This window comes from Vanrija albida (genome assembly GCF_041260175.1).
Source record: "Vanrija albida strain AlHP1 chromosome Unknown contig_1, whole genome shotgun sequence".
Classification (NCBI taxonomy): domain Eukaryota; kingdom Fungi; phylum Basidiomycota; class Tremellomycetes; order Trichosporonales; family Trichosporonaceae; genus Vanrija; species Vanrija albida.
This window is the reverse complement of record NW_027191420.1, coordinates 3,447,218-3,463,245: the sequence shown is the minus strand read 5'-3', so window position 1 is coordinate 3,463,245 and position 16,028 is coordinate 3,447,218. Positions and strand designations below refer to the sequence as shown.

Genomic DNA, 16,028 nt, shown 5'->3' with positions numbered 1-16,028 from the left:
CTTCCTTACGACCTTCCTTCCAGGTATCCTTCGACACCGCAACCCCCAACACACACCACCAACCCAGAGAACTGTTGACTCAGCACCTGCCCAGTACGCCAGGTCTGTGTCGCTTCTCGCCCTCAGCCGCGACGTTCAACGCCGTGGTTGAGTTCCCGGTTACTATGCGCACAGTTTTAATCTTACGCCTCCGTCCTCACGGCCTGGCCGTGGGTTCGAAGAGAGCTGTTCAAGCTCTGTCAAGGACCATGGGTTCCCTGTTCGGCACGCACGCCGCGCGCGTCGACGAGGAAGGCGTCCTGCACGTCAGTGCGGCGCTCAGCTCTGTCGACAGTGTCATTCTCGACGCGACCGAAATGGAGAAGGCTCCTGTGCCCGCCCTGGTCGTCACGGCTGCCATCAACGACGACAATGATGCCTCTTCTCCTGTTTATGTCGCCACCGGCACTGGCATCACCGACATGCCGCCTATCGGTTTCCTTGACAACCCCCTGGCCATCTTCGAGCGCGACGCGCCCCTGGCCAACGACATTGATGTGGTCGCCACCCTCTTCCTCGGCCACCCCATTGCCTCTCCGACTTCGCTTGGCCACTCGCTCAACATCTTGGCCAACGAGAGTCCGGAGCCTGCTCTCCTCATGGAGGGCGACTCGGAACCTGAGTCACCAGTTGGCCCAGCTAGCCCCGAGGCGGACGACCTGATGGTTTCGCCCGTTCTCGAGCTCTGGGCTCTCGATGGAGGAAACGGTGGCGACAACACCGACGCCGCCTTCGCCTCCACCACCATCACCGACAATGCGAGCAACAGCCCGTCCGCGTCCTATGCTTCCCTCGCGTCCTACGCCGAGCTGGACACTGCGCATGAGACGATTGTTGCGCCCATTGCCGCCACCCATGAGAACTCGAACGACATTGTTGACCTCGTCCCTGAGGGTGATGTCATTCATGACTCTCCCAGGGCGGACTCGCCCGTGTCGACGATTGTTTTCTCATCCGACGACGAGGATGAGGTCGACGACGGCTCCTTCTACGACCTCTCCCCCCAGCCTGTTGGCTTTGGATTCAGCAACGATGACGTTTCGGCCCTGGTGGACTCGCCCGCGCCTGCCTCCACCACGGTCGCCTCCCATGATGACGAGAACATCGCACCCAACCTCGGACACATCGCCAACTTTGACGACTTTTTCGAGCCCGTTGCGCTCTCGCAGACCGGCCGCTACGCCTTGGCCACCTATCTGGCCTCGGCAATTGTGACCCGACTTGCGTGCCCCGCTCCGGCTCGCGTCGGCCAGGCCGGTTCGTCCGAAGACGAGTGGGGCGTGAACGCCATTCTCAACCGTGCCCACCAGCGGGCGAGCGGCCTCGACAGCTTCCACCCCGAGTTTGTGATCTCTCGCCCGCTCTCACCTGTCCCAGCGGCCCCAGTCTGTGACAAGCTCGCCTCGGCCCGCCTCACCGACCCATACGGCATCGTTTCGGCGCACTCGTACAGCCGCGGCAAGCTCGTCGCCCACGCGTCCTTTGTCGACTTTGTCGTCACGCTCATCAACGCAAAGTCGCTCTCCGCCGAGGTTGTCATCGCCGCCGCTTGGTTCCTCGAGACCATTCCCCTCCATGCTGTCGACAACGACAAGGGCTTTGCCCTGCGCCAGCGCCTCGAAGCTGCGCGCTACGAGGGCCAGATGTTTGCCGTCGAGCGCCGCGTCGCGATGCTCGTTCTGCTTATCGCCGACATGAGCGTTTCGGACGACACTGCCCACACGTCTGCTTGGGCCGAGGTGTCGTCAGTCCCTGCGCTCGAGGCTGTCCAGATGGAGCGTGACCTCTTGGCTCACCTCTTCTTCTCAGTCTCAATCCCTCTCGAGTCGTGGCGGGACCACTGCTCGCAATTCTACTCGGGTCTGGCGCGCAACAACAAGTTTGATGACCAGGTCACATGGGACCTGTTGGATGTCGGTCACAAGCTTGTCGTGAGTGCAACACATGTGTTGACCAAGGCCTGTCTGATGTCCTGCCAGGTCAAGGCGACCGCCGCCCTCCTGAACATTGACAAGTCGGTCTCGTCCTTTGAGACCCACCACACTCTCCTTACGACCCTGCCTCCCATCCAGATGCTCTACGCTGAGCGAGCCGAGCTCGCTCCCGTGTCACAGCTCGGCGAGTGGTTTACCACCGCCGACGCTTACGGTCAAGGCGTTCAGCCCCAACCCACCTCCCTCGACGCTAGCAGTTTCTACTACTACAACGAGCACCCTGTGGATAACTTTTACGACACCAACGACGACGAAGAAGAGTTTGTCGAGTACGATGGCGCCGCGCCATTCCCTGCGCCATTCCCTGCTTTCCAGCCATTCGGCCAGCAGCAGGTGCCCATGCTTGGGTACGCCTACCCGCCCGGCTTCGACTACCTCCCGGCACCCCCGGGCTTTGAGCCTGCTCCGGATCATCAGCAGCAGGCAGTGTTCGACGGCTACGACTATGGCTATGGGTACGAGTCTGCCCCTATCGGCCAGGACAACACCATGGACGATGGAGCCAGCTGGATGGAGCCTTACGACGGCGCCGCTCCGTTCCCCTCGTACGGCGTCCAGACTGTTAACACGACCGGCTCCACGCCCGTCACCCAGGTCGTCAACAACCAGGCCATCAACATGCCCGTCTCGCAGCCCCAGCCCGTCTCGCAGTCGCAGCCCGCTCCGCAGCCAGTCTATGACAATGACAGCGAGTGGGATGCCACACCCTACGACGGCGCCGTGGCCTTCCCCATCCCCATCTTGGAGGAAGACGCCACTGAGGGCGCCTACCTGTCGGACGAAGAGCGCCAGTCGATCCAGGCCTGGCTGTCTCGTGTCCCGTCCCGCAAGCGGGGTGTGGCCAGCACTGCGACCGCCATGTTCCCCTTCCAGCAGAGTTACTCGTCAGACTGGACTACCGATGCTGTCATGCCTCACGAGGCTGGCTTCATCGAGGACGCGGCTTACGCCGACGTCTGGAGTGACCCCGACAACTTTGACGACGAAGACCCCGACTCGCCCGACACGCAGTGTGGGGTGTTATTAGTCGGCCGCCAAGAGGCGGCCGACCGCGTCGACAATGCCAGCTACCTCTACGGCGCGCTGGTCAACGTCGAGGGATCCTCCTCCGGCCAAGCGCCCTCCCGCCCGACTAGTCACATGTATGACCTGTTCAAGGCCGGCGGCGACGCCACCAACAATCTTTACACTCTCTCGCGCAACCGTATGCGCTCCAGGACCTGCGGTGCCAACGCTCCGCTGTCGACGGCGTTCGACCGCTTTGCGACGACACCCAGTTTCCTTTCTTCGACGCCTCCTGGGCTCGGCATGAGCTCTGGTCAGGCTGCGCCGCGCTTCATGGCGCATTGAGGCCCTTACTGTGAGTCTCCTCTGGAGGCCGGTATTGTTTTGCTCTGTGTTTCCGCTTCTGACTCGGCCATAGACTAGAGGCCACCCGTTCTTCTTTTTTCTCTTAATGTCTTTGCAGCCCACCCGCGACTCGGCTACCGGGCGTCGAGCTTTGCCTAATGACTATGGCTGCTATCCCCGGCGTTTCCCATCAAACCACCCCAACCCCAAGTCATGCAAAACACCAAACGACAAAAAAAGATCTATTTTATTTGAAAAAGCCAAAAACATCTATATAACTGTTGGCGCAGTTGAGTAAACGAGTTATACCTTTTTTCGACTTTTTGTTTGCTACTGCGTGCTCGAGCCTTGTATCTATGATGCATGAGTGAAGGGCAAGGGGCGTGAAGCGGGCGTGAAGCGAGCGCCAAGCGCGAAGCTGAGCTCTGAGACGGTAGGACGTGCAGCACTCGGGAGGGCGACGGCAATGAAAGAACGACTGAGGCAATCTACCCAATCCCACTTGACTGCTGAAATGTGGCGGCGACAACGCGCCACTAATGACCACCTGTCACCATCGCATCGACAACGTACTCCAGCGACATGCACTGACTCTGACACGCGACCAACGCGACCACGCCCCCAGCCGACACCACTGCTTCTGCATGGCTACTGATTGCTACTGATTACTACTTGTGCTGATAAGAGTTTTCGGGATTTTCGTTTCCAGCGCTGGCACTGAGCCCATCCGTTCCTCCCGGTTGCGAGTCGTCGCCGAGTCACATGTCGCCTCGCCTTACATCTTGCGCATCGGCTTGGACCCGAGGGCGATCTTGCCCGGGAGCATCATGGCTGGGGGGTCAGCGCTGCCCAGCTCGGCTACCCCCGCCGTCCCCCAACCTACGCTCAGTCTCCATCTCAGCCTCGTGCTCCTCCTCACTCACCCCCGCGCTCTTTGGCGCGGCGGCGACCAGCCCCTCGTTTAGTGGGGCTAGGTGTGTTGTCTCGAGAATCCCCGGCCTCGCCTCGCAGCTGTTCCTCCGAGGACCGTTCGGCCTTACTTGATGATCGGCGGGAATTCCCATCGGCGGACTTGACGGCGAGACAGCCTGCGATTGCCGCCACCCACCCGACGGCACAGCACCAGCAGCAGCAAGAGTTTATGGATCCGGCGGGGAGCGACGAGGTGGGGGTGGAGGGGGCGGTATCAGTACCCGGCTGGAAGGGCGGGGGGTCTGGGCGCACGTTCATGTCCATTGTCTGGTGTGTGAGTGGCGGTGGGTTGGGGGTGCGGGGTGGCGAGGCGACGGTGTGGCGGCCCGCTCGCCACAACAGACTCACGATACAATCAGACAGAGCAGTAGGGTTGGGTTCAGTTCGATGAGTGGGGTTGTGGTAGAGACACTGGCGTGTGGGAGACGACCAGTCACCCGACCAGCGCATATATGCTGCAGCGGCGACCCCAGCACAAAAACAAGCGGCCGCGCACAATCCCCGGCCCGGGGTGTCAGCTGGCCAGCTCGCCCGCCAGCCCCGCGCCCTGGCCGTGGCCAGCTCGCGTCGATGACGGAGGTGGGGTATGTACTAGCCCCATCATGGATGCTGCATCATGGAACAGTGTCATGGATCAGTGTCATGGACCAGGATCATGGGGCCGGCAGGGCGCGCAGCTGCGTGCCGCGTCGCCCATGTATGGCGGTGTGGTCTGGTCGCGCGCGGCTGCTCGAGGCGGGTCGAGGCTGGCGGCGAGGCGCGAGGTACGACAGATCTGCCTGTTTTACACGTGGCGTTTGGCGCTCGATTTCCAACGGCGCGCTGATAATATCAAATATATTTGCTCCGCCCGGCTAACGGCGCGGCGCGCCACGAGTGGCACGATCTGCCCCTCTCGACGCGCCTTGGCCACTGACAAAGTCGCGAATTGTCCACCTTGGCTCTGTACACTCACCGAAAATGTCCACCACCACCACCACGACAACCACGGCCGAGCTCTCGCTCGACGGCTACGACGAGGAGCAGGTCCGCCTCATGGAGGAGCGCTGCATCCTCGTCGACGAGAACGACAAGGCGTACGGCGAGGGCTCCAAGAAGCAGTGTGCGTCCACCGTCGCAGCAGCGAGCTCGTTACTGACCGACCCCCAGGCCACCTCATGACGTCGATCAACGACGGCCTGCTGCACCGCGCCTTCTCGGTCTTCCTCTTCCGCCCGAGCGACGGCCGCCTGCTGCTCCAGAAGCGCGCGAGCGAGAAGATCACCTTCCCCGACCAGTGGACCAACACCTGCTGCTCGCACCCGCTGTACATCAAGTCGGAGATTGTCGAGGAGGGCCAGGCTGGTGAGTAGCGCGCGCGGTGGGATTGCAGCAGCAGCGGCGCGCGGCGGCGAGTCGTCCGACTCGTCGATGCTCGCCGGTGCTCCGTGCTTCTGGTGCTCCGTGCCAAGACCGAGGGAGGGAGTTTACCCGCCGAGCCCCGAGCCCCGAGCCGAGGGGCTAGCCGGCCCCGACCTCGGCGCCGTGTCGACCCCGCCACGCACCACGCCTACCACAGCTAACACCCACCCAGGCGTCCGCGCCGCCGCGATCCGCAAGCTCGACCACGAGCTCGGCATCCCCACGTCGCAGGTCAAGCCCGACGACTTCACCTTCCTCACCCGCATCCACTACCTCGCGCCGTCGGACGGCAAGTGGGGCGAGCACGAGAGTGGGTGCTGCGTGGCGTATACGCGCTGACGCACAGTCGACTACATCCTCTTCACGGCGCTCGACGTCACCACCGACATCAACCCCAACGAGATTGGCGACGCGCGCTACGTGTCGCGCGCCGAGCTCGAGGCCATGTTCGCCGACTCGCAGTACAGCTTTACGCCGTGGTTCCGCCTCATTGCGCGCGACCTCCTGTTCCCCTGGTGGGACGAGATGCTGGCCAAGTCGCGCGCGCTCGGCTGGGACGAGGCGGCCGGCAAGGGCGCCGTCACGGCCACGGTGCTCGAGGGCGAGCCGCGCCTCAACGACATCTTGAAGCTTGCGTAGGCTTGCGTAGGCATCGACTGCAGTACTTGCGCATTGCTTTGGTAGACAACTACAGGACTGGTACTCATATCTCGGACTCTAATGACATGCATAGCTATAGCCAGTGGGTGGGGGGGCCAAGTGGGGTGGGGTAACAGTGGCAGTGACAGTGGGAGTATTCTACAATGGGTGTGTTTTGTTGTTCGCTCGGGCGCTCAGGCCTACTGCGGCACGTCGGCGGGGTAGATCGTGTCGGTGACCTCGAAGCGGTGGGCGTACACGTCGTCGCCGTTGACCATATCGCTCTGGTTTACGCGCTTCTCGGCGAGCTCGAGGCTAACGATCCCGGCCTCGGTGTTGCGCTTCAGCACGCGGCGGAACACGACGTCGCGCGGCACCTCGACCCAGACGCGGCGGTCCATCAGCGCCGCGGGCTCGCGCCAGCCGGGCTCATCGAGCATGGTGTACAGGCCCTCGACGACGACGATGCGGTGGCGCGGGAGGATCGGGGTCGGCGACGGCCTCGGGTCCTTCAGCTTGTGGTCGAACGTCGGGAAGGGGATGGGCGCAGCCGCCTCCAGCGGCACGCGGAGGGCCTCAACAAAGGCGGCGTACGAGCCGAGATCGAACGTGAACGCCGCTCCCTGCGCGTCAGCTGGCCCTACACAGCAACCCACCCTCCGCCAGTGCGCCGCCTCGGGGTCGGGGAAAAGGTCGAGCTGGGCGCGCGTGTAGTGCCACCCGTCTTGCCCTACGCAGATGGCCACGTCGTCGTCGGCGCGCTGGGCCGGCGGCGAGGCGACGGCCGTCGCCGCGTTGATCGGCGCGCGGGCGACAGGGTGGCCGAGGATCAGCTCGTTGAGGTGGTCGGCGAGGGGGTAGGCGAGGGTCGACTTGCCCGACCCGGGGCGGCTGGGCGGGCGTTAGCTGTCAGTGCGTGTGCCAGCAGGGCGGCCTGCACGGAGACGGCCGCACGGGTTCCCCCCCGTCAGCGCACTCACCCAGCGACGGCGATAAGCAGGCGGCGGTCGGGCGCGAGCCTGGTCGTGTCAGCGAGCCGCGGCGCCGCCTCACGCGACCACCTACCGGCGGTACTGCGCGATAATATCCTGCGCGAGGCGCTCGACGTCGGCGCCCATTGCGCTTGCGCTGGGCGTCATGCCGAGGGTCATGTCCGTGCCGCTGGATTCGGGCGAGCGGGGGGTAAGCGAGTGGGCGAGAGAGCGACGAGGGAGGGGGGAGGGGGCGTGCGGAGGGGCCGAGGGGCGGCGGCGTACGTGCTCTGCTCTGCTCTACGTTGTCGGGCGGGCGTCAATGGACAATGGCAACGTCGAGATGGACAACGTCCACGAGACAATGCCCACCTACGTCGCTTCGCATGCTTCTCGGCGCCTCCGCCCCCCGCGCATACCCCGCGAAGCATCAAAGGTGCTCCGACCCCCAACAAGTCGAGCGGAGTCGCGACCCCGCGCACGAGGTCGGATGCGGAGCCGGCGGTCCGGCGAGGATGGCTGCCAGGGGGGGCAGTCGGTCCGATCACGGGAGCACACCCACGTGGCGCACGTGGCCTGACGTCGCGGTCGCCTGGCCCAGCCCACTTGGCCCCCGGTCGATAAGCCACAACAGCCTCCTCCCTCGCGCCACCATTCAACAACCCCAACAACTCTAACCCACTCTCACTCCTCACACTCCTTCACACCCATGAAGCTCCTCGCCCTCGCGCTAGGGGCCGCACTCGCGCCGTCCGCGCTCGCCTGGGGCGCAGCAGGTGAGTCGTCGTCGTTACGCCCCCTGCGCTCGCTGACGCGCTCGCGCTCAGGCCACGAGATCGTCGCGACCATCGCCCAGATCCACCTCCACCCCCAGGTCCGGGACGCGCTGTGCAGCATCCTGCCCAAGCAGGCAAACTGCCAGCTCGCGCCGGTGGCCGCTTGGGCGGACATGGTGCGCAGGCAGTATCCGGAGACGGGGCCGATGCACTATATCAATCGTGAGTGCCGCTGAGCGAGCGAGCGGAGCGAGTGAGCGAGGCGGGTGTGGTTGTGATGGGGGTGGGAGGAGAGTGTGATAGGGCTGAGAGGAGACCTCGGCGTTTGCCGCCATCGCGCTTACCACGACCCCTCCCCTGTGCCTCGCTGACCCCCTCGCAGCCCGCAACGACGAGCCCGGAGGCCCCACATCCCACTGCGAGTACGGCGAGCACGGGTGGTACAACGAAGACGTCAACGTCCTCACCGCCATCATGAACAAGACCCAGGGCCTCATCGACGGCGAGGGCGACATCACGCTCCGCTTCCTCGTCCACTTCCTCGGCGACCTGCACCAGCCGCTGCACCTGACCGGCAGAGACAAGGGGGGCAACGGCGCGCTATTCCGGTGGGAGGGGCGCGCGCGCAACCTGCACTCGATCTGGGACAGCGGCATCATCACCAAGAACATCCGCGAGCTGAGCAACTACACGTCGCCGCTGCCGAGCAAGCAGATCGAGGACAGCCTCCCGCCAAACGCCATTTTCGACCCCTACGTCCGCTGGATCGTGTGGGAGGGCATCCGCGAGTGGTGGCGCGACGACGTTGAGGGCTGGCTCGCCTGCCCCGACAGCGGCGACCCGTACCCCCACTCCTCGGTCGGCCGCTTCGCCCCCAGCAAGCAGGGCAAGCCGGCGCACCGCGCGCCGTGGCTCGAGGGCCTCGTGAACGCGGGCCACCTCGCCGCGCTCAGCCTGCCAGACACGCTGCGCGGCGTCGTCGCGCCCCTCCTGCCCGTCCCGAACGCGTCGTACGAGGGCTTTAACCGCCGCCTGCTCGCCAACCACCCGTCCAAGCTCGCGGCGCGCGGCGAGAAGACCTCCTTCCCCGCCTGCCCGTACACCTGGTCCAAGAGCATCCACGGGATAAACTGCCAGTACGCGTGGCCCCGCGAGTACACGGGCACCGGACCCCTCATCGAGCTCGACACGCCAGAGTACATCGGCCACATTGACGGTGACAAGGTCCTGGAGCGCCTGCTCGCGCAGGGCGGACTCCGCCTCGCAAAGATCCTCAACCGCGTCATCGGCAAGGGAGAGGTCAGCGACCTCTACATCGACTACTAGCCATACTAGCCACAGACAGATTCCCACAAGTTGTTCAATTAGCAAAGCCATACGTTCGCTCCTACATCTTCATGCATGCGTTCCTTGATGTGATGATAATGCCATGTGTGTGCGTTGCTATGTGCAATTCCTGTTGCTATCCTGCTGGCGTACCCCTCCACGCCCTAGTACACCTCGTCCTCGCTGTCCTCCTCGTCGAGGCCAAAGATCTTCTTGATGTCGGCAAGCCCAACCCGCTTGTCCTTGCCCGCGCCAGCCAGCGACGCGTTGATCAGCGCAGTCTTCGTCCGCTGGATCTTCATGATGCGCTTCTCGACCGTCCCCTTGATAATGTACCGCGTCACGAACACCGGCCGCGTCTGTCCAAGTCGGTGCACACGGTCGATCGCCTGCTGCTCAATCGCCTCGTTCCACCACGTGTCCATCATGAAGACGTCTGAGAGTTAGCTTGGGCGGCAGCTTTTCCAACTCACGATTCGCCATGGTCAGGTTCAGACCCACACCGCCGGCCTTGAGCGAGATGAGCAGCACCACCGGCTCGTTGTGCTTCTCGCCAAACTCATCGACAGTGGCAGCGCGCTGCGCCTGGCTCATAGAGCCATCAAAGCGCAGCCACTTGACGCCCTCGGCCGTCAGACTGTTCTCGATCAGGTCGAGGAACGACGTGAACTGCGAAAACACGAGCGCCTTGTACAGGCCGTCCTCTTGCCGCATCTGCTCGAGCTTGCGCGTCAGAGCCCGGAGCTTCGTGCTCGTCACGAGGTCGACCTTGCCGAGCGTGACCGTTTCACCCTGCGACGCCGGTTGCCCACTCTTGGTGAACGGGTTGATGTGTCGTCTTCTCCGCTGGACCGAGCGCAGATCAGCCACGGTGATGGGCCCCTTCTCGCATGTAGGGCAGACCGCTTCCTTGCCAGAGTCCTCGCAGTGGCCAATGTAGTCGACGATGCAGTCTTGGCACCTGGTGGGTTAGCGCAACCTACACTTGTTCACCCACCCTCTGTGGTAGCACGGCAGCAACACCTCGTCCGAGACCTCGCCAAAACAGATCAGGCACTCCGGTGTCGACTCGGCGTCGGCGAGCTCCTTCAACACCTGCAGAGCATAGGCAGGATCGACGTCGTCACCGCCACCACTGCCACCTTTCTGGCCCGCATAGTCGGCGATCAACTGCTTGACGCTCGCCTCGCCGTCGTCGTCTCCGTCGAGCAGCTTATCACCGTCCTTGTCCTCGTCTGACCCCTTGCCCATGACCAGCAAAGGGTGGTCGACACACTGGCGCAGTCTGTCGTCAGCGTTGCTCCCACGACACACCCACTTCATGAGCATGGCCAAGATGGAAGTGTAGTTTGACATGGCACGGCCGTCGGCATCCAGTTCAATGAATCGCCTCTTGGCGCGATCCTCGAGTCGCTTGTAAATCTGCCGTTCAGATCTCGAGAAGTTGAGCACCTGCACGTCGATTGTCTTGGACGGAAGGTCCACGACGAGCTTGCCGTCCTTGTCGCGCATGTTCTTCTCTCGCCGAAGGAGGCACGACTCGAGAATGTATTGCACCACATTGAGTGCCTTCGGGTCCTGAGCTAGGAATGGGATCGTGACAAAGCTGCGGAAGAAGCTGTACACGCCCCATGGCTCGAGGCGGAGGAAGTGGAGCAGCGAGTACAGGTCGTCCAGTCTGTTGACAATTGGCGTGCCCGTGAGCGGCCAGCGACGGCGGCCCTTGAGCTCATAGCATGCCTTCGAGATCTGAGCCGTGCGGTTCTTGATGTTGTGCGCCTCGTCGAGCACAATCCGGAGGAACTCATCTGGTTGTCAGCCACCACCCTCTGGCCTCACTCACGATCGTAGATGCTGCCACCCTCGTACGAGGGCTTGTCCTTGTTCTTCATCCACCGCTGGTACTCGCTGCCCAGGGTTCCATAGCTCGTGATAATCACATCGACCTTCTTCTTGCCCTCCTGAGCCAGGAGGCGCCCGACATCGGCTCGGTCATTGCCGTACCACAAGAAGCTGGTAAGCGAACCCTTTGCCGACATCTTGGTAAGCTCCTCCTGCCATTGCGACGCCAGTGAAACGGGGCAGACAACCAGTGTTGCACGAGGGGGTTGCCGGGAAACCGGCTTGGGGGCATTGGCCACCGCCTTCCACTGGTTCGACAGCGTCACTTGGACAAACTTGCGACGCTTGCTCGCTTCCTGCTTGACTGGCTCAGCTTCTGGCTCTTCGGGGTCGTCGTCGACGACCTCGCGGTTTCGATGTATCAGGGAAGCCATCATACAGGTCTTGCCCATCCCTACGTGGTTAGTTGTGGCTGTGTGGCTGTGGATGACGTACCCATCGCGTCCGCCAGGATACCCCCCCGGGCCGAGTTCTCAGACTTTGGGAACTCTAGGCTCAACTCGCCACTGTAGGGGTTCCAGTAAAACTTGCGGGACGGGTCGATAAAGTCATCGTCATCCTCGATTTCAATGGGTTCGCCGATGGCGTGGTCCTTCCGGAACGCGTACCTATGACGTTCAGCGGCAGCTCCACAGCACACTCGACGTACTCCTCCCACAGTGGATGCAAGGTCAGGTTCGTGTCTCGGAGATTGTCCTTGCCCGTCTCGCGTGCACTCATCCATGTCAATGCTTGCTTTTGGTACGGCCGGAGGGTGTAGAGGAAAGTGTCTGGGGGGTCGGTTTCGTCGAGCATTGCGTCATTCATCTGCGCTCTGCCACATTAGCTTGTGCCGTGCCTGATGTTTACTCACTTGCGATAGATTGTGTCAATCTCATGCATCTGTTCCTCGTCGAGCTTCTCAGCTTCGTCGCCGCTGTCATCGAGTTCGTCCTCTTCGTCGCTGTTGCGGGCCGATGCCGATGCCGAAGCTTTGCCCTTGGCCTTCCCGTTGGAGCCTTTGGATGGGCTGGGGCTGCGCTTCTTTGGCGAAGATTCAAAGTGCTTAAGCGACGTTGCGTTGATCGTCGCCGCAGCGGTACCAGGGCCCTTCTGGGCTGTAAGGAGCGAGTTGGACTGAATTGGCTTGACGCCGATGCGTGCTGAGTCGTGTCAGCGGGTAACCTCTCTCAGCAGTACCCACAGAACAAAGCCCCGAGAGCGTCCTTTCGGTTCCTCATAGCCTCCTCCTCTTCAGTCTCCTGCTGCTCCTGCCAGAATGTGCTCCCCTCTTTCCTGTCCTTCTTGTCCGTCTCCTCGAAGCCCCTCTTGGCGAGGTACACTTTGAGGTTGAGCAGGATCGTCGTGCCCGTCGCGAGCACCTGCGGACAGTCGATGACATGACCTTCAAGTTCGACTGACGTGTCAGCAAGCTACAGATGATAAGAAGACTTACTAACGCCGCTGTCGAGGAGGTGGACGAGGAAGCCAGCCTCGGTGACTGACAGGCGACCGACTGGGCGTTAGAACACGATGATCGAGTCTTAAGCTTACCCTCTGCGAAGAGTCAGCATTGCACCTAGAGCGGCACTCACCAAACCCGCGCTCGTTTCGAAATCGGATAACCTGGTCAATCTTGGCCTTGGCCGCTGCCTTCTTCGCAGGCTGGATCGTCAGCAACGCACGGCGGAGACTCTTACCGCCGGCGAAGCCTTCTTCGCAAACATGGAGCTCAGCGTGGCCTGCTTTCCTCCAATAGGCGCTTTCGTGCCACTGACCACCTTGCCATTCACGATGCGTGTCGGGCCTCCCTTGGAGGAGCTGTCCGCAGTCGCGGCGGCCTTGGCCTTTGGTCGCTCAAACACGAGCTTGCTGCCGGGGGAGCAGTAGCCCTTGCCCTTGGACAGCGACCAGCCCTCGCAGACAAACTCGCCGAGGTATCCGCGTCTGAACCCCGTGGGGGCGTTGGACGGTGAAGAGGCCGGAGCTCGGCGCTTGGCGAGGGATGAGGAAGGCGCCGAGGAAGGCGGGTGCCGGCTCGCCGAGGACGATGGCCCTGCAGTCGGCTCGTCCACCGCCATGATGTCGTCGTCCTCATCATCAGAGGGAATGAACAGCGCCTCCTTTACGCGCGGGGGCGGAGGTGCAGGGCTCACCGTCCGCGTCCGAGTGGCGGACGACGAGGACGCCCCGGCGGACGGTAGCTCATCGCGCTGCTCGGTCGCGGTGCCGCCGCTGCCGCTACCGAGTTCGAGGTCGTCTTCGCCGTCCGAGTCGGCCGGGAAGAAGAGGCCTGGTTTTGGTGATATCGACATGAGGCGTGTGCGCGATGCCGAGGTGTTGTTGTTGTTGTGGTTTGTGCACGGCGCGCGCTGGCTGGGTGCTCGACGCGTCGTTGCTTTTCATGAATCGCGTGCAGTGGCATGCAGGTCCAGTCAGCTACAGTGGGCAAAGGATCGACCTCCACCTCCATCTGTTGCCCACATGGCATTCACGTGACAGACCCTGAATTGATCACGTGGACAAATGCGCCATGGCGCCGTGGGTGTGGGTGCGGCGGCGTGCCTCGTCTAGTCGAGCGTCGTGTCTTTGACGACGCGCCGACCTTCGTGCTCGGGGTCGTGTGGGCAAGAGACCGCAGCGAGCGACGCACTCGACAACGTTGACATTGACAACCTCTCCCCTCACAGCTCAAACCACGTCGCCGGTGGCCCGTGTCTCTCTCTCTCGTGCCCACTCCACGCGCCCTGCTGCCGACCACCGGACCCAAGCACACACGGCCGTCCCCAGCAATCCGGACTGTGTCTCGACTGACATGCTCACCCCACCCTCCCCCCCTACCCACCCTAACCCCCGTGATCCAGGCCTGCGCACTACCGACTGCAGGACAACTAGGTCCTCCTGTGACTTCATAATCTCTGGCGACGACTACTGTTGGCCCGGCCCGGCAAAAGAGGCCCCGTCATCCTGTCAACAACCGGCGATGGGCATCCATGTGTCCGATGCATCACCGCCTCGTCGGCCATCAGGTCGACGAGGGCAAGGTCAAGGTCCAGCAGGCTGGCTTGATGGGCAAACACTTAAGAAGGCTGGCGATGACTGGTCGATGCCACACCACCCTCGCACCTACTGCGAATCTCACTCACCTCATTCACACCTCCCAGCATGGCCTCCTTTGACGGTGAATCCTCTGTCGGCTCCAACTTCGACCCCCGGCTCGACTTCCTCCAGGCGGCCGGCGATGGTCAGCTCCCTGTCCGGTGCTTCTTCGAGCACCGCAAGGCCGGCTGTGAGGGCCTGGCTGCCATGACCTACTGGCCTCCCAAGCGCGGCAACCACGTCCCGCCCGAGAACTTCATTCTCTTCATTCTGGGTGAGACAGAGCAGCCACGAGTGGCAGTGACCTAGGGAGCACCCAGCTGATACCTGCTAGGTAACCCGGGTCTGCTCAACTACTACCAGGAGTTCCTCGAGGAGCTCCACGCCAAGATCCCCGACTCGTACGCCATCCTCTGCACCTCGCACGTTGGCCACGACCCGTCGTGCCCCCCTCCCTCCAAGCCCTTCGACCTGATCCAGACGCTCGAGACTAAGATTGAGCTCGTCGAGACGATCCAGAGCTCGCTCAACGCGTGGCACGTCGAGGGCGGCCTCAAGGGCCAGGGTGTCCCGGCTCCTCGCTTCACCCTCATGGGTCACTCGGTCGGCGCCTGGATGTGCTCGCAGATGCTCGAGCGCCGCATGGAGGGTATCCACGTCACGTACCTCCTCTTCCCCACCCTCGGCTGGATTTCGCGCACTTGGAACGCCAAGAAGATGTGGCCCGTCTTCCGCGCCCCTCTCAGGCAGATGGGTCCCGGTGTCGGCGTCATGCTCCGACCCTTCTTCCGCATGGGCAACGCCAACAAGACGACCATCTCCATGATCCACGACAGGAAGGTCATCAAGAACGTCCTCCACCTCGCCCGCTCCGAGATGGACAACATCAGGGCCCCCAACCTCACCTGGTGGAAGGAGGAGTCGTACCAGCCTACCGGCAGGGGTATCTACACTGTCTGGTCTGGCGGCAAGCTCGACCAGTGGGTCGGCAAGGAGGCCAACCAGATCCGCGAGTCGCTCGGCCCCGAGCGCTCGTGGCGCCTCGAGGGTGTCAAGCACGCATTCTGCCTGTACCCCGGCGCTGCTCCCATCGTCGCCAACGTCGTCCAGCGCCTCCTGGCCAACGACGTCACGCACCCCGACGCCGCGCCACACGGCCCCATGATCACCGACCCCAACGAGATCACGCGCAGCCACACGCGCGCTCGTGAGGAGGCCAACGGCGCCGCCGAGATCGACCCCGTCATGGAGAAGCAGGCCCAGCGCGAGCAGTACTACGCCGCCCAGCAGCAGATCGACGGCGAGGCCGAGTACCAGGACGCCACGTACGAGCCAGAGGCAGAGGCCAACGGCGACTACCAGGACGCCACGTACCAGCCCGCCGCGACCTACGCCGACAAGCACCACCCCGTCTACATCCAGACCAACGTCGTCGGCGACGAGCACCACGAGAAGAAGCTTCAGCACGAGAGGCTTCAGGCCGAGGAGCTGTCGCGCCCTGCCTACAACCAGACAGACTCGCAGCCCGACGTCAACATCCAGCGCCCTTACGCTGTCGTCTAATCCCGTACTCGCTGCTG

The 16,028-nt window shown here is 63.0% G+C and overlaps 7 protein-coding genes across 7 annotated transcripts; 4 read left to right on the top strand and 3 right to left on the bottom strand.

The window, feature by feature from the left end:
• Positions 1-248: 248 nt before the first annotated feature.
• On the top strand, positions 249-3,383 carry Q8F55_001390 (uncharacterized protein; the record flags this gene model as incomplete). Its single annotated transcript, XM_069350015.1, has 2 exons — positions 249-1,970; positions 2,019-3,383. 2 exons carry the CDS (start codon positions 249-251, stop codon positions 3,381-3,383), a joined length of 3,087 nt encoding a protein of 1,028 aa, XP_069213559.1.
• A 775-nt stretch (positions 3,384-4,158) lies between these two features.
• Q8F55_001389 (uncharacterized protein) lies at positions 4,159-4,805 on the bottom strand (the record flags this gene model as incomplete). The annotated part of the gene is made up of 4 exons (XM_069350014.1): positions 4,159-4,214; positions 4,267-4,353; positions 4,577-4,622; positions 4,704-4,805. The coding sequence occupies 4 exons, from the start codon at positions 4,803-4,805 to the stop codon at positions 4,159-4,161; spliced, it is 291 nt and encodes a 96-aa protein (XP_069213558.1).
• A 510-nt stretch (positions 4,806-5,315) lies between these two features.
• IDI1 (isopentenyl-diphosphate delta-isomerase idi1) lies at positions 5,316-6,395 on the top strand (the record flags this gene model as incomplete). The annotated part of the gene is made up of 4 exons (XM_069350013.1): positions 5,316-5,457; positions 5,505-5,699; positions 5,929-6,066; positions 6,103-6,395. The coding sequence occupies 4 exons, from the start codon at positions 5,316-5,318 to the stop codon at positions 6,393-6,395; spliced, it is 768 nt and encodes a 255-aa protein (XP_069213557.1).
• Positions 6,396-6,595: 200 nt separating this feature from the next.
• Q8F55_001387 (uncharacterized protein) lies at positions 6,596-7,513 on the bottom strand (the record flags this gene model as incomplete). Its single annotated transcript, XM_069350012.1, has 4 exons — positions 6,596-7,018; positions 7,052-7,286; positions 7,376-7,414; positions 7,461-7,513. 4 exons carry the CDS (start codon positions 7,511-7,513, stop codon positions 6,596-6,598), a joined length of 750 nt encoding a protein of 249 aa, XP_069213556.1.
• A 562-nt stretch (positions 7,514-8,075) lies between these two features.
• On the top strand, positions 8,076-9,468 carry Q8F55_001386 (uncharacterized protein; the record flags this gene model as incomplete). Its single annotated transcript, XM_069350011.1, has 3 exons — positions 8,076-8,142; positions 8,194-8,364; positions 8,525-9,468. 3 exons carry the CDS (start codon positions 8,076-8,078, stop codon positions 9,466-9,468), a joined length of 1,182 nt encoding a protein of 393 aa, XP_069213555.1.
• Positions 9,469-9,632: 164 nt separating this feature from the next.
• Positions 9,633-13,664, bottom strand: RAD5 (DNA helicase rad5; the record flags this gene model as incomplete). Its single annotated transcript, XM_069350010.1, has 13 exons — positions 9,633-9,904; positions 9,942-10,429; positions 10,466-10,753; positions 10,787-11,276; positions 11,312-11,764; positions 11,806-11,978; positions 12,020-12,184; positions 12,224-12,512; positions 12,554-12,766; positions 12,806-12,865; positions 12,904-12,906; positions 12,945-13,014; positions 13,050-13,664. 13 exons carry the CDS (start codon positions 13,662-13,664, stop codon positions 9,633-9,635), a joined length of 3,579 nt encoding a protein of 1,192 aa, XP_069213554.1.
• Positions 13,665-14,514: 850 nt separating this feature from the next.
• Q8F55_001384 (uncharacterized protein) lies at positions 14,515-16,011 on the top strand (the record flags this gene model as incomplete). The annotated part of the gene is made up of 2 exons (XM_069350009.1): positions 14,515-14,722; positions 14,783-16,011. 2 exons carry the CDS (start codon positions 14,515-14,517, stop codon positions 16,009-16,011), a joined length of 1,437 nt encoding a protein of 478 aa, XP_069213553.1.
• Positions 16,012-16,028: the final 17 nt, after the last annotated feature.